General features: G+C 41.2%; 1 protein-coding gene across 1 annotated transcript in view; it reads right to left on the bottom strand.

Annotated features, from left to right (window-relative positions):
• The window catches only part of Ddx1 (ATP-dependent RNA helicase Ddx1), a 142,017-nt gene that overhangs the window by 106,408 nt on the left and 17,598 nt on the right, over positions 1-18,011 (bottom strand). The window contains exons 3-5 of the mRNA XM_071664219.1: positions 13,268-13,449; positions 12,912-13,111; positions 6,756-6,998 (exon numbers count right to left, since the gene is read on the bottom strand). Coding sequence (XP_071520320.1) covers positions 6,756-6,998; positions 12,912-13,111; positions 13,268-13,449 — 625 coding nt within the window. The remainder of the gene's footprint in view (positions 1-6,755; positions 6,999-12,911; positions 13,112-13,267; positions 13,450-18,011) is intronic.

Below are 18,011 nucleotides of genomic sequence, written 5' to 3'. Positions count from 1 at the left end.
ATGAAAAGCGTGCAAAGAATAGAGCGAATTGGAACGATTTGGTTTACTGGGATCGACATGCTGTCGATGGATTGAACCTGGGCATGTGAAGTGTCTGGGGTAAACCATGGAAAGTTTTGTGGGGCCTGGATTTGGAAAGGGAGCTGTGGTTTCGGTGAATTATACATGACAGCCAGAGACTGAATGTGAACGAATGTGGCCTTTGTTGTCCTTTCCTAGCGCTACCTCGCACGCATGGGTTGTTGTTGTTGTTGTTGTTGTTGTTGTTTCATGTGTGGCAGGGTGGCAATGGGAATGAATAAAGGCAGAAAGTATGAATTATGTACAGGTGCTTATATGTATATGTCTCTGTATGTATATATATATGTATATGTTGAAATGAATAGGTATGTATATGTGTGTGTGTGGACGTGTACATATATACAAGTGTATGTGTGTGGGTTGGGCCATTCTTTCATCTGTTTCCTTGCGCTACCTCGCTAACGCAGGAGACAGCGACAAAATTTAATATATAAATAAATAAGAAAAACAAGAGAGCAAATGGCAGCATCAGTAATGGGGCAAATGGTGAAATGTTGACAAGAAGTGATCAGGTAAGGAACATGGAGTGAGTGTTTTGAAGGACTAAGGAATGTGTTTGTTGAGAAAGTGGCAGACAAAGGATATCTGGGTCAGGATGGAGAGTGAAATGAGTCATGGAAAGTGGTTTGGTAAAGAAAGAAAAGGTGGTGAAAGCCTTGCATTGGTGAAGGGAGTAGAGGTGGTGAAATCCTCGCATACGATGAAGTGTAGAAAGACTAATGGGTTGGATGGTATTACAATGTTGAATTTCTTAAAGGGGGTGATTATGTTGATCAAAAAGTTAGGATTTTCAGTGTATATGTGGATCATGGTGAGGTGCCCGAGGATTAGTGGAATTCATACAAAGTGCCACTGTATAAAGGTAAGGGGTGCAAAGGTGAGTGTCCAAACTACAGAGGTATAAGTTTTTCAGCGTACCTGTTAAGTTACATGGGAGAATAATGATCAAGAGGGTAAAAGCAAGTACAGAGATCAGACTGGAGAGGAACCATATGATTCAGAAGCGGTAAAGAATGTGTGGATCAGGTGTTTCCTTAGAGGAGCATGTGAAAACTACTTAGAGAAACAAAAAGACTTGTATGTGACAACCATGGATTTCAAGAAAGCATATGACATGGCTGACAAGAATGCCTTGTGGAAAGTCTTATGAGTATATGGTGTGGGAGGAAAGATACTAGAAGCAGAGAGAAGTTTCTATCATGAGTGTAAGGCATATATACAAACAGGAAGAGAGGAGAGTGACTGGTTCTGGGTGAAGGTTGGTCTGAGGCAGGGGAGTGTGGTATCACCATGGCCATTTAATGTTTATGGACAGTGTAGTGAAGGGAGTAAATGTAAGAGTCTTGGAAAGAGGGGCAATTTGCAGTCACTAGGGGGGTGAATGGGGTCTAGGAATTGTCTTAGTTGCTGTTTCCTGATGATAGAGCACAGGAGGCAGACTGATGTCAGAAACTGCAGATGTTGATAACAGAGTTTGGGAGAGTGCATAAGCAGTAAGTTGAAAGTACATGTTAATAAAAGCAAGGCTTTAAAGTTTAGCACATTAATGGGACAAGTTAGCTGGGATGTGAGTAAGAATGGAGAAAAATTGGAAGTGAAGTGTGTCAGATACACAGGACTGGAGATGGTAGTAAATGGGATAAAGGAAACTAAAGTGGGTCACTGGGTGGGTGAGTGGGCAAAGGTTTGAGAGCATTGAGGAATGTCCAGAAAGAGAGGTCACTATCTAGAAGGACAAAAATCAGTGTATTTGAAGGTACAGGTACACCACCGATTTTCCAGCACTCTAGGTTCCACAGCCTTACCGGATTAACCATTTTGCCAGACCAACTGTGGTCATGTAATAATTCATCAACACACCTCTAACCCACAAATCATACATCTCCCATGTGTCTCAGGTATCCCATGGACTGCTAGAAATTTTTTTTTTTTTTTTTTTATACTTTGTCGCTGTCTCCCGCGTTTGTGAGGTAGCGCGCAAGGAAACAGACGAAAGAAATGGCCCAACCCCCCCCCCACACACATGTATAAACTTACGTCCACACACGCAAATATACATACCTACACAGCTTTCCATGGTTTACCCCAGACGCTTCACATGCCTTGATTCAATCCACTGACAGCACGTCAGCCCCGGTATACCACATCGCTCCAATTCACTCTATTCCTTGCCCTCCTTTCACCCTCCTGCATGTTCAGGCCCCGATCACACAAAATCTTTTTCACTCCATCTTTCCACCTCCAATTTGGTCTCCCTCTTCTCCTTGTTCCCTCCACCTCCGACACATATATCCTCTTGGTCAATCTTTCCTCACTCATCCTCTCCATGTGCCCAAACCACTTCAAAACACCCTCTTCTGCTCTCTCAACCACGCTCTTTTTATTTCCACACATCTCTCTTACCCTTACGTTACTCACTCGATCAAACCACCTCACACCACACATTGTCCTCAAACATCTCATTTCCAGCACATCCATCCTCCTGCGCACAACTCTATCCATAGCCCACGCCTCGCAACCATACAACATTCTTGGAACCACTATTCCTTCAAACATACCCATTTTTGCTTTCCGAGATAATGTTCTCGACTTCCACACATTCTTCAAGGCCCCCAGAATTTTCACCCCCTCCCCCACCCTATGATCCACTTCCGCTTCCATGTTTCCATCCACTGCCAGATCCACTCCCAGATATCTAAAACACTTCACTTCCTCCAGTTTTTCTCCATTCAAACTCACCTCCCAATTGACTTGACCCTCAACCCTACTGTACCTAATAACCTTGCTCTTATTCACATTTACTCTTAACTTTCTTCTTCCACACACTTTACCAAACTCAGTCACCAGCTTCTGCAGTTTCTCACATGAATCAGCCACCAGCGCTGTGTCATCAGCGAACAACAACTGACTCACTTCCCAAGCTCTCTCATCCCCAACAGACTTCATACTTGCCCCTCTTTCCAAAACTCTTGCATTTACCTCCCTAACAACCCCATCCATAAACAAATTAAACAACCATGGAGACATCACACACCCCTGCCGCAAACCTACATTCACTGAGAACCAATCACTTTCCTCTCTTCCTACACGTACACATGCCTTACATCCTCGATAAAAACTTTTCACTGCTTCTAACAACTTGCCTCCCACACCATATATTCTTAATACCTTCCACAGAGCATCTCTATCACCTCTATCATATGCCTTCTCCAGATCCATAAATGCTACATACAAATCCATTTGCTTTTCTAAGTATTTCTCACATACATTCTTCAAAGCAAACACCTGATCCACACATCCTCTACCACTTCTGAAACCACACTGCTCTTCCCCAATCTGATGCTCTGTACATGCCTTCACCCTGTCAATCAATACCCTCCCATATAATTTACCAGGAATACTCAACAAACTTATACCTCTGTAATTTGAGCACTCACTCTTATCCCCTTTGCCTTTGTACAATGGCACTATGCACGCATTCCGCCAATCCTCAGGCACCTCACCATGAGTCATACATACATTAAATAACCTTACCAACCAGTCAACAATACAGTCACCCCCTTTTTTAATAAATTCCACTGCAATACCATCCAAACCTGCTGCCTTGCCGGCTTTCATCTTCCACAAAGCTTTCACTACCTCTTCTCTGTTTACCAAATCATTTTCCCTAACCCTCTCACTTTGCACACCACCTCGACCAAAACACCCTATATCTGCCACTGTATCATCAAACACATTCAACAAACCTTCGAAATACTCACTCCATCTCCTTCTCACATCACCAGTACTTGTTAGTGGTGATGTGAGAAGGAGCTAGAAATTTAAATTAAACAAATATTAAATGTTTGAGCACCCTAAGATGGTAAGTCTGTCCTTAGATTGCTTGAATCCTGTGGGGTCTTCTTTGTCTTCTGTTGTTAGTGTTTTCATAGATGTGCATCACCAGAATAATGCAGTTTAGTCGGCATTATACACCTGCTCAGGACTGAGGTGCTCGTCAGCTATGAGTTTTGCAAATTTGTCCACATACTCGGCAGCTCCTTCATGGTTTCCAGACCACTTTTCTCCACACACTTTAATAATGGAAATTCCATGAGGCTTCTTGAATCTTTAAAGCCATTTTTCACTACAGTCACGCTCATACTGTAATTCAAGTTCTTTATGATACAACTTAGCCTGGTCCATTATCATGCTACCTGACAAGTCCACTCCAATGCTGTCGAAACCATTCCATCATCACTCGATCATGCTCAGTACTCTTACCATCTTTCATAGTTTTTCTAATCGTCATTTGCTTCTTGGGATTACTGTCTGCATAGAATTTCAATATTTTCTCCCTTTGCTTCTTTATATCATAAACATTTGATGAACCAATACTGTAGATGTCACACAGCTTATGCACCGAAACACACAATCCATTTTTTTCAACAGTTCTACTTCATCTTGGATCGACATGGACTAGTGTTTACGTTTTTGACACCACGAATGACACTCTCATATATCTTAGAAGCCATAGCTAGGGTTAAATTTAAGCAAAATAAGCTAAGAATCTAACAGAATTGCCATTTCACCATCAACATGTGCAGTGTACACAATGTAAATAACAGCGCCCTACACACAATGCCATCTGTGGCCACCCAGTAAATTAGTCTGGTGTCCGTGGTGATTTCAAGTTCCCTCACGTAATTTTGTCCCGACTAAAGGAGGTGGCAAACCATCAGTTGCCGGAAATTCGGTGGTGTACCTGTACTGCAGTCCTAACAATATTGTATGCATGTGAGGCATGGGTTATAGGTAAAGATGTGCGAAGGTGGGCAGATGTGCTGGAAATAAAATGTTCTGAGAGTATGTCATGTGAGGAGGTTTAATCAAGTAAACAATAAAAGGGTACAAGAGAAGTTTGGTAATAAGAGTATGGTTGAGAGAGCTGAAGATGTGCTGAAATGGTTTGGTCATTTGGATAGAATAAGTAAGGTGAGGTTTAAAAAGATGATACATAAGTCATAAGTGAGGGAACAAGGAGAAGCGAGAGACCAAACTGGAGATTGAAGGATGGAGTAAAAATATTTTTTGAGTGGTAGGGGCCTGAACATGCAGGAGGTAAAAGGCATACATGGGACTGGGTAAACTGGGATGATGTGGTATACACAGGGTGACACCCTATCATTGGACTAAACCAGGGTATGTGAAGCATCAGAGGGATATCATGTTTCCAAAAGGTCTGTGGGCCTGGTTGTGGATAGGGGTCTATGAATTTCAGCAAACTGCACATGACAGCTAAACAATGGATGTGAGCAAATGCAACCTTTCTTTGTCTGTTCCTAGCACTACCTCGCTAACACAGGAAATGGCATAAAAATATAAAAAAAAAAAATGGAAATATAAGTTAAAAAAGAATAAAGTCTGGTAAATTTACCTTCTTTATTACTATACAGACATCTGAACTTAGCACTATGCATGTGTTCTGCTTATCGCTAGTTTGTTGCCATTTGCTAACACTTCCACTTTCATCTATTCCTCACCAACATTGATATGCGTGAACTTTTCTCAGTACTAATAGTTTAACAACTGCTAAATCATCAATGCTATAATTAGAGCACAAAAGATTAACACAGATTTGCTTGCGGTGTACCAATTATACACTAAAAGGTTTGTTTATATCTTCCTCCATCATGTGAAACTGGTAAGCAACTGTCAAGAATTCTTTCCCTGTGTATTTGCTTTCTTTTGACAGAAGGAATCTCTTCAGACTGATAAAGTAAGCCTTCCAATTCAAATGGAAAAAAGCAACCCATTACATATAACCCCCATCACTGAAGGATTTCTTCCCAGATAATTATAGTTGCGTGTGACATAATCTAAATGAGGGCTAGAGGGCCAACATCATAAAACATTCAGGTATGGAGAAGTCTCTCTTTAGGGTCAAAGGCCTGGGACATGTTGACACTGAAATGCAAATGATTGGAAACAGTGGATAACTTGCTACAAGAGCTGTCAAATTTTGATACAATATAGAAACAGTTAAATTGGATGGGTCCCTGCAGCACTGTTCAGATAAAAAACAAACGTTTACACAATGACAGGGAATACTAAACAATTCCCCTGTCCAAACTATCCTATCTCTCTATTGATATATCTAGCTATACCTCTGATGCCCACTCCCTTCAAGAATTTCCTCAAAGGGATGTCCACAACAAAAGTGTCTCCATAACTGGCGAACTCCAGGGCCGGTTCTTAGCCTTTTAGTGCCTCGCCCTTAACAGGCCACTGGCAGAGGGCAAATCTAGCATAGTAATTGCAGAGGCTCCTACCTAATGTTCCAACCTATTACATCTACCTAATGCTCATATGTAAATATTCCTGCCTATTAGTTCTAACTATAGTTCCTACCTACTACTTCTATTAACTGTTCCTACTATTTTGCCAAAAGGCAGGGTTAGCACATAATGCTCACTAAGTGCTACGTGAGTTAAGTGTTACTGTTATGTGTGTCAAGGAGAGATTGTATGTTTATGGACAGACTGCCAGCAGGATCCATGTGTGGATGAGGCAGAAAGAAAAGACATCTACCTGGGTCAGAGGAGTGCACCTTGACAACACAGGAGTGATGTCTCACTATGCAGCCAGCTACTAGTCAATCTTAAGATAATGAAATTTACATATACTAAACTCACCTTTATCACAATAGCTGGGTGAAAAGAAGAATTCTTAAACTCATTACGAATGGTGAATGCTTTGCCTAAATCAACACCATTCTTACTATAACGCATCTCCATTCCATCTAGGTCTATGTAACAACCAATAACATCCTTCAGCCCAAATGATTCACCATAATCATCAAACTGCCTGCAATTGGATTTCTTTCCAGTTCCTCCAAATCCAAATCCTGATTTGCATGTTCCAAGATCCAGAGCAGCCTGAAATACAAAAGCATAATCATTGAAATGTTAAAAGGAACTAATATCACAAGCAGGGGAGTATGATAATGCAAAGTATATACAAATCATGAATCAGCAGAAAACTGAAATTTACAAATTTTCACTGCTTTTATGTATCAAGCACCCAAACAGATTAAGTAAGGAAGATGGTAACAAAACTTTATCAGGACAATCTTTTCCTCGATAAAAAATGACCTCTCATTCTACACACTCCTTAATGTGCCTAAAACATTAAATCCCTATTTTACTCTGACTCACTTTTGCCTCCATTTTCACATCAAATGCCACTTTCATTCCCAGGTACCTAAAGCACTCCACCTCCTTCTAGGTCTTCACATTCAATCTATCACCTAAAACACTACTGTCTTACCCAAAAGCTGTACCTCAGTACCTTACTGTTTTTCATATCAAGAAGATGGCTCCTGCAAATGCCTATCCATGAAACTATGACGTGATCTTACCACGATGGCAGGGTCTAGGAACAAGCAATCACCACACATCTTGCTCAATGAATAAGGCCATTTTTCTCAGCTTCCACTTGCATTGCATATATATCTATTCCTGGTTCATCTGGGATTGATTTCAACCACTTGTCAGTATTCTTTTTAATATTCCTGTAGTTGTTCAAAGTATGTTTCTTATTCCTCTTGGCAGTATACTGAATAGTCTTCATGCTTCCTGGTTGGGCTATCACACATTTTTGTGTCTGATTTTTTCTTGGTGCATTCCATGGTATTCTTAAGATATAATAACTCTATGTGTACCTTGCTGAGAAGCTTTCAGGATTACTACATTTACTTTTATATCTTCAATTTGATGTCATGCACAGATTATCTTTCTCTACTTCATTCTAAGCTATGTAGATGTAGTTCCTTCAGCCTTTCAAGGGGTTCATATGTTCCATCTCTTTGATTTCCTCAATGAAGTGCTTTTGAATTCTCTCTAATTTGTTTATTTCTAGTTGTTTCACTATTGACCATACATCAAAGTACTATCAAACTTTGCTATATTTTCATAGTTCATTACTATCTCCCATGTTAGTGAGGTAGCATCAGGTACAGACAAAGAAACACCACATCTGCTCACATCCATTCTCTAGCTGTCTTGTGTAATTAACTAAAACCATAGCTCCCTTTCCACAACAAGGCCCCACAGACCTTTCTATGATTTATCCTGGATGCTTCACATGCACTGGTTCAGTCCACTGAGCCTTATACCATATCATTCCAATTCACCCTATTCTGTGCATTCCCTTCACACTCCTGCATGTTCAGACCCCAATTACTCAAAATCTTAATCACTGACATCCTTCCATCTCTATATATCCTCTTTGTCAACACTTCCTCACTCATTCTCTCCATATGTCCAAACCACTTCAGCACACCCTATTTTGCACTCTCAACTAAACTTTTTTCTATATTAGCACACATCTCTTAACCTTTCATTACTTATTCGACCAAACTACCTCACACCATATTGTCCTCAAACATTCCATTTCCTGCACACCCACCCTCCTCCACACAGCCTTATCTATAGCCCATGCCTTGCAACCATATCGGTTGAACTATCATTCCTTCAAAAATACTCATTTTTGCCCTCCCAGATAATGTTCTATCTTCCCGAAAATTCTTCATCACTCCCAGAATCTTTGTCCCCTCCCTCACCATATAACTCACTTCCACTCCTATTGTTCCATTTGCTGCCATGTCCACTCCCAGGTATCTAAAACGCTTCACTTCTTCCAATTTTTCACCATTCAAACTCACACACCCCAACTCACCTTTCTTTCAACCTTGCTAAACCTAATAACCTTATTCACACTCACTCTCAACTCTCCTTTCACACACTCTTCCAAACTAAGCCATCAATTCCTACAATTTCTCATTTGAATCTGTCACCATTGTTCTCAGGGTGATATCATCATACAGCTGGTTACTGAGACTAGTGTTTCTAATGATGTGAGCACCAGCAACCTGCCTCAGTGTGCTTCAGGGTACTTTAATGTTCTTTCTTTCATCTTACAGGATGCTACTTCATTTTGGGAATTTTGCTTTTGGGTGCTGAATTTCTTCCACCTGTGCTTCAAGATGGTTGGCTCTTACCTTTCTAAGGAGGAACAAGGCCCGAATTCTTGCCTGGGAGCAAGAAAATGTAGATTCAAGAGATTTTAGCTGTAATGGGTTCTCAGAATGCATTATCAAGCAGCTGCTTCTTGCAACAATCATCAGTGACTTGCCTCATTCAGGGTATCAAGGATCTAATGACCGAAAACATGGATCTAGAACACTTCAGTAACCTTACCAGACATCTGCAGATGGTAATCAAGGCCAAAGGAGAGATGACAAAGCACTAAAATGAAAGTGTGATATCACCTCTAAAAATGTAAGGGGAGGCAGACAAAGTTTTCTGCAAACAATGTACTTAATATTACAGTAACATCCATGCTATCATGCGAAACCTCATATATTTATTATGGAAATATTTAAGTCTGCCTCTAAGAAACTGGGAGTCCTGTCACAAAATTCATAGGAGATGAATGACCACATGGAAGACTTCTTTTAAAATAATGTATTCAAAAATGAATAAAGAGTACTCATTACAATCTCTATCAGGCTAATGTGAGCCCTCAAAATAACTAGAAAAATTATTCTAAGCTAGAATAAGAGATAATTTTGAGAAATGTTACTAATCACAGATGTGCTGTAAAAGAAAACTGTCCTTGAAAAGTTTTCTCCTCACATATGAGCAAATCACTATGCCAAGAGGGGAGAGGCTGAGGCCTGCACCAAAGCTAACCAAGGTCTGCCAACTGTATAGCCCTGCCCTATAATTTTGAATGTGATCAACCCTCTTTACAGCACATACTGTCCTAAAACATCTAATACCCAGATCATTCACTCCACTGCTTGCATTTTTGTTTAAAGCCCACAGCACCAACGGGACCACAATACCATCAAACATAACCATCAGTCTCCACCCAGGCTCCAACCACTCCCAGCAGGATACATACCTGCTCCTTTCTCCAAGACCCTTGCATTTACCTCCCTCATAACTCCATCCATAAAAAAATTAAACAGTAAAGCTGATATCATAAACCCCTGCCACAGACCTATATTCACCTAGAACCATTCACCCTCCTCTCTACTTGCTTCCATAAATGCCTTATTCTCTTGATAAAAACTTCTTACTGCTTCAAACATATTTCCTCCCACACTATGTAGTCGTATCAGTTTTTACAGAGCATCTCTATCAACCACATCGTATATTTATATACACGTACATTCTTTTTCTTTCATGTTTTTTCGACATTTCCTGCATAAGTGAGGTACCACAATGAACACGCAAAGTAAAGGCTACATTTGCTTAAATCCACTCTCTAACTGTCAGGTGAAATGCACTAAAACCACTTCCATCTTTCCACAACCAGGCCCCACAGACCTTTATGTGGTTTCTCCTGGCTCCTCATATGCCCTGATTTAGTATACTCACAGCACATCACACCCTGTACACCACATCACTTCAATTCACTCTATGCCAAGCATGCTTTCACCCTCCCATGCCTTCAGGCCTCAAGCACTTAAAATCTTTTTCACTACATCCATCCATTCATCTTTCTCACTCCACCCTTTCATTTCTACTTTGGTCTCCCCCTTTTCCTTGTCCCCTCCATCCCTGACATATACCTCTTTGTCAAACAACTCTCCTCACTCATTCTCTCCATTAGTCCAAACAATTTCAGCACAACCTTACCTCTCTCAACCACACTCACTACCATGCCTCTCTCTTATCCTAACATTGCTTACTCAATCAACCCTCTTCTCACTACATATTGTCTTAAAACACTTAACTTCAACACAGCTGCCCTATTCCGTACATTCTCATCTACAAACCAAACCTAGCATTTAGATGAAACTGCTAGGACACCTATACCTTTCAAGATACCCATTTTTGCCCTTCAGGTAGCAAACTCTCTTTCCACACATTCCTAAATGTTCCAACAGTCTCTGCCCCCTCACCCACCCTATTTCTCACCTACACCTCGATGCTTCCATTTGCTGCCATGTCCACTCCTAGGTATCTAAAATACATTTCCTCCACTCCTAGAACCTAAAAACATTTCATTTCATCTACTCCTAGCATCTAAAAAAAACATCTAATTTCCTCCAAGTTATATTCATTCTAACTCATAGGCCAACTAATATGTTTCTCTGCATTGATGAACCTAATTACTTTGCTTTTATTTGCATTTGCTCTTAACTTTCTCCCTTCACACATACAGCCACTCTCAAGCACCAACTTCTGCAATTTCTCACTGGAATCTGCCACCAGTGACATGTTATCAACAAACAGACCACATCCTAGACCTACTCAACCCCTACAGACTGCATACTTGCCACTCACTCTAAGCCCCTTGCATTTACGCCCCTCAACAACTCAACCATGTATAAATCAAACAGCCATGGTAACATCATACATCCCTGCCACAGGCCCACCTTCACTTGGAACTGCTCACCCTCTCTATCTATCCACACATGCCTTACACTCTTTATAAAATTTCCTCACTGCTTCTAATAGGTTTCCCTTCACACCATATGTTCACACCAACTTCCACAAAGCATCTCTAACACCCCTAACATATGCTTTCTCAAGATCCATAAATGACTCATACAAATCCTTTTGTTTCTCTAAGTATTTCTCACACAATCTTTAAAGCCAAACCTAATTCAAACATGCTCTACCAATCTTGAAATCACAGTCCTCCTCCTCAATTTCATGCTCTGTGCATGTCACCACCCTCTCAATCATCATTCTTCTATAATACATATCAGAAACACAGAAAAAATTAAACCTCTGTAATTCGAACAACCACCTTTGTCCTTCTTCCCTTCATACAATGGTACTCCTCATGTAATCTGACAATCTTCAGGCACCTCATTATGATCCATACATACAATGAAAATCCTAAAAAACAATCAATAACACAATCATCCATTTCTTAAGAAATTCAACTGCAATATCAACTACAGACCTTTCCATGGTTTCCCCAGCCACTTTACATGCCCTGTTCAGTCCATTTACAGCACACTGCCCACCTATAGACCACATCACTCCAATCACTCTATCTTGTGCACACCGTCCTCCCTCCTGCATGTTCAGGCTCCAAGCATTCAAAATCTCTCTCATTCCATCCTTCCACCTGCAATCTGGTCTACCCCTGCTTTTGTCCCCTAAACTTCAGACACATATCTCTTTTATAACCTCTGCTCACTCATTCTCTCCATTTGTCCAAGCCATTTCACCACACCATCTTCAGCTCTTTTGACACACAATCATTATTTAATTCAATAATGCCCACTTACCCTCTTTCCTAATTACCCACATATACTTATGTACATCCATCTCTCTTTTTAAACTAGGTATTCCTACCGAAAAATCATTTTCAACACACAACTCCAAAAGCTTTACACCATTTCATTTCACCTTACTGAATACCCCATGCCACCAAATAATACCATCAACTAATACCCACTTTCTTGCATCGAAACTGCAGACACATGGACTCAGCTGCTCCTAAAACAGTGATCTCTCTTCATCATCCTTCTCATGGAATGGTGTATAAGCATTAATAATCACCCATCTCTCATAAACCTGTCTGGAGCTCACTTCCTTAAACACTTTCACATATTCCCACAACTGCTTCAGGGTTAGCACTACTCCTTGTCTCTTGCCCTCAAACTAAGCCCTGATTTTACCATTACATCATTCACAAACCATTCTTCCCCCTTACCCTTTGAGCTATGTTTCCCTCTGAGTGAATTACACTATACTGTCAGCCTCTTCATATCAAGACATCTCAAAATGTTACTAAGAGTCATTTCAAATATTAATTACCTGTGGAGTTGACCATCCAACACGACACAACCCTTCATCAGAAACAGTTGCTTCATAATAATATTTCCCCTTTCCAGTGACAGCCTTGGTGCAACGGACACCTTGCCAAGCTTTTGGATCCCGTGACTGGCACCTTAAGCCATCAGGGGTTACAGCCATCCCTGCATCACGGTCAAAGAAACTCAGAAGCCAGTGAGGAGCTGTAAAGACAACAGAAGAATTAACAACCGAATTCAATTTGCTTCTCTTAAAGCCATTCACATGAAAAGTATATCAATTACACTTTTTTGACAGAGTATTTTTGCAAATGTACAAGAATTCTATATATCAAATCACTGTACATAGTAAATACTCACAAACTTCTTTATTAATCTTAGAAGTCTTGCCCATCTGAATGTCTTTTAGAGTTTCCCATACAATCTGCAAGATAGGAAGGCAAAAGGCACCTGTCTTGCCACTGCCTGTTTCAGCTGCCATCAGAACATCACCACCTCCCAAAATAAGTGGTATTGCCTCATTCTGGACATCTGTTGGCAATCTGAAAAAATAATTCAACAATAAATCTGAAATTTCCAGAAGAAAATGAAAGATAACCTCCTGTGTGTTTTCTGTGATTACTTAAAAAAAATGGTTTAGAGTTATCTGATATGATTCTGATCCCATAACCTGGTGTGCTAAGGACTTACAGTATCATGTGCTGGCCGAGGTAGACCATCTATAACTCATAAACATGATTCTGTAAACCTTGAAATATCAATATCAATCTACATATACTAATGGAGGGTGAGCTATAGCCGAGTATTGAACCAGCACTTCAGTGCTTGTCAAGTTGCACTCCTCTGACACAGGTACCTGTCTTTTCTTTATGCCTAACCCACACATGGACTGTTGGCATTCTGTCCACAAACAAACAAATTCTCTCCTCATCACACATAACACTTGACAACGCATAACCCAAACAACTCATCCTCTGTAACTTCAGATTTCCCTTTGAGCACTATGCACTAGCCATGACTTTTAGCAAGATGGTAGGAGCAACAGATAGAAGTAGTAAGTAGGAACATCAATCAGGAGCATTAGGTAGAATCAACCATTAGGCAGGAGCATTAGGTAATAGTAGGCTGGAAAATCAGGCAAGAACATTAGGTAGGAGCCTTTAGAAACAATGCTTTTATTGCCCCCTGACAATGGTACTAAAAGCAATGAAGTGGCAAGAGTTCATCAATTATGGAGACTCTACTGTCATGGCCAGCCCCCTGAGGAAGTTCCTAGTGGGAAAGGGTATCAGTGATATATATATATATATATATATATATATATATATATATATATATATATATATATACAACATTGTTGGAACCACTATTCCTTCAAACATACCCACTTTTGCTTTCCGAGATAATGTTCTCGACTTCCACACATTTTTCAAGGCTCCCAAAATTTTCGCCCCCTCCCCCACCCTATGATCCACTTCCGCTTCCATGGTTCCATCCGCTGACAGATCCACTCCCAGATATCTAAAACACTTCACTTCCTCCAGTTTTTCTCCATTCAAACTCACCTCCCAATTGACTTGACCCTCACCCCTACTGTACCTAATAACCTTGCTCTTATTCACATTTACTCTTAACTTTCTTCTTCCACACACTTTACCAAACTCAGTCACCAGCTTCTGCAGTTTCTCACATGAATCAGCCACCAGCGCTGTATCATCAGCGAACAACAACTGACTCACTTCCCAAGCTCTCTCATCCCCAACAGACTTCATACTTGCCCCTCTTTCCAGGACTCTTGCATTTACCTCCCTAACAACCCCATCCATAAACAAATTAAACAACCATGGAGACATCACACACCCCTGCCGCAAACCTACATTCACTGAGAACCAATCACTTTCCTCTCTTCCTACACGTACACATGCCTTACATCCTCGATAAAAACTTTTCACTGCTTCTAACAACTTGCCTCCCACACCATATATTCTTAATACCTTCCACAGAGCATCTCTATCAACTCTATCATATGCCTTCTCCAGATCCATAAATGCTACATACAAATCCATTTGCTTTTCTAAGTTGTATGGTTGCGAGGCGTGGGCTGTGGATAGAGATGTGCGCAGGAGGATGGATGTGCTGGAAATGAGATGTTTGAGGACAATGTGTGGTGTGAGGTGGTTTGAGCGAGTGAGTAACGTAAGGGTAAGAGAGATGTGTGGAAATAAAAAGAGCGTGGTTGAGAGAGCAGAAGAGGGTGTTTTGAAATGGTTTGGGCACATGGAGAGAATGAGTGAGGAAAGATTGACCAAGAGGATATATGTGTCGGAGGTGGAGGGAACGAGGAGAAGAGGGAGACCAAATTGGAGGTGGAAAGATGGAGTGAAAAAGATTTTGTGTGATCGGGGCCTGAACATGCAGGAGGGTGAAAGGAGGGCAAGGAATAGAGTGAATTGGAGCGATGTGGTATACAGGGGTTGACGTGCTGTCAGTGGATTGAATCAAGGCATGTGAAGCGTCTGGGGTAAACCATGGAAAGCTGTGTGGGTATGTATATTTGCGTGTGTGGACGTATGTACATGTGTATGGGGGGGGGGTTGGGCCATTTCTTTCGTCTGTTTCCTTGCGCTACCTCGCAAACGCGGGAGACAGCGACAAAGTATTAAAAAAAAAAAAAAAAAAAAAAAAAAAAAAAATATATATATATATATATATATTTTTTTTTTCATACTATTCGCTATTTCCCGCGATAGCGAGGTAGCGTTAAGAACAGAGGACTGGGCCTTTGAGGGAATATCCTCACCTGGCCCTCTTCTCTGTCCCTTCTTTTGGAAAATAAAAAAAAAAAAAAAAACGAGAGGGGAGGATTTCCAGCCCCCCCGCTCCCTTCCCTTTTAGTCGCCTTCTACGACAGGCAGGGAATACGTGGGAAGTATTCTTTCTCCCCTATCCCCTATATATTCTTTCAAACTTTCTTTCAAACTATACGCCATTTCCCGCGTTAGCGAGGTAGCGTTAAGAACAGAGGACTGGGCCTTTGAGGGAATATCCTCACCTGACCCCCTTCTCTGTTCCTTCTTTTGGAAAATTAAAATATATATATATATATATATATATATATATATATATATATATATATATATTTTTTTTTCATACTATTCGCCATTTCCCATGATAGCGAGGTAGCGTTAAGAACAGGGGACTGGGCCTTTGAGGGAATATCCTCACCTGGCCCTCTTCTCTGTTCCTTCTTTTGGAAAATTAAAAAAAAAAAAACGAGAGGGGAGGATTTCCAGCCCCCGCTCCCTTCCCTTTTAGTTGCCTTCTATGACACGCATGGAATACGTGGGAAGTATTCTTTCTCCCCTATCCCCAGGGAATATATATATATATTTTTTTTTTTTTTTATACTTTGTCGCTGTCTCCCGCGTTTGCGAGGTAGCGCAAGGAAACAGACGAAAGAAATGGCCCAACCCCCCCCATACACATGTACATACACACGTCCACACACGCAAATATACATACCTACACAGCTTTCCATGGTTTACCCCGGACGCTTCACATGCCTTGATTCAATCCACTGACAGCACGTCAACCCCTGTATACCACATCGCTCCAATTCACTCTATTCCTTGCCCTCCTTTCACCCTCCTGCATGTTCAGGCCCCGATCACACAAAATCCTTTTCACTCCATCTTTCCACCTCCAATTTGGTCTCCCTCTTCTCCTTGTTCCCTCCACCTCCGACACATATATCCTCTTGGTCAATCTTTCCTCACTCATTCTCTCCATGTGCCCAAACCATTTCAAAACACCCTCTTCTGCTCTCTCAACCACGCTCTTTTTATTTCCACACATCTCTCTTACCCTTACGTTACTTACTCGATCAAACCACCTCACACCACACATTGTCCTCAAACATCTCATTTCCAGCACATCCATCCTCCTGCGCACAACTCTATCCATAGCCCACGCCTCGCAACCATACAACATTGTTGGAACTACTATTCCTTCAAACATACCCATTTTTGCTTTCCGGGATAATGTTCTCGACTTCCACACATTTTTCAAGGCTCCCAAAATTTTCGCCCCCTCCCCCACCCTATGATCCACTTCCACTTCCATGGTTCCATCCGCTGACAGATCCACTCCCAGATATCTAAAACACTTCACTTCCTCCAGTTTTTCTCCATTCAAACTCACCTCCCAATTGACTTGACCCTCAACCCTACTGTACCTAATAACCTTGCTCTTATTCACATTTACTCTTAACTTTCTTCTTCCACACACTTTACCAAACTCCGTCACCAGCTTCTGCAGTTTCTCACATGAATCCGCCACCAGTGCTGTATCATCAGCGAACAACAACTGACTCACTTCCCAAGCTCTCTCATCCCCAACAGACTTCATACTTGCCCCTCTTTCCAAGACTCTTGCATTTACCTCCCTAACAACCCCATCCATAAACAAATTAAACAACCATGGAGACATCACACACCCCTGCCGCAAACCTACATTCACTGAGAACCAATCACTTTCCTCTCTTCCTACACGTACACATGCCTTACATCCTCGATAAAAACTTTTCACTGCTTCTAACAACTTGCCTCCCACACCATATATTCTTAATACCTTCCACAGAGCATCTCTATCAACTCTATCATATGCCTTCTCCAGATCCATAAATGCTACATACAAATCCATTTGCTTTTCTAAGTATTTCTCGCATACATTCTTCAAAGCAAACACCTGATCCACACATCCTCTACCACTTCTGAAACCACACTGCTCTTCCCCAATCTGATGCTCTGTACATGCCTTCACCCTCTCAATCAATACTCTCCCATATAATTTACCAGGAATACTCAACAAACTTATACCTCTGTAATTTGAGCACTCACTCTTATCCCCTTTGGCTTTGTACAATGGCACTATGCACGCATTCCGCCAATCCTCAGGCACCTCACCATGAGTCATACATACATTAAATAACCTTACCAACCAGTCAACAATACAGTCACCCCCTTTTTTAATAAATTCCACTGCAATACCATCCAAACCTGCTGCCTTGCCGGCTTTCATCTTCCGCAAAGCTTTTACTACCTCC

The sequence above is a fragment of the Panulirus ornatus genome, chromosome 8, assembly GCF_036320965.1.
Source record: "Panulirus ornatus isolate Po-2019 chromosome 8, ASM3632096v1, whole genome shotgun sequence".
Lineage (NCBI taxonomy): Eukaryota > Metazoa > Arthropoda > Malacostraca > Decapoda > Palinuridae > Panulirus > Panulirus ornatus.
Note: the sequence above shows the minus strand (reverse complement) of the source record. Positions and strands in the feature narration are given on the sequence as shown.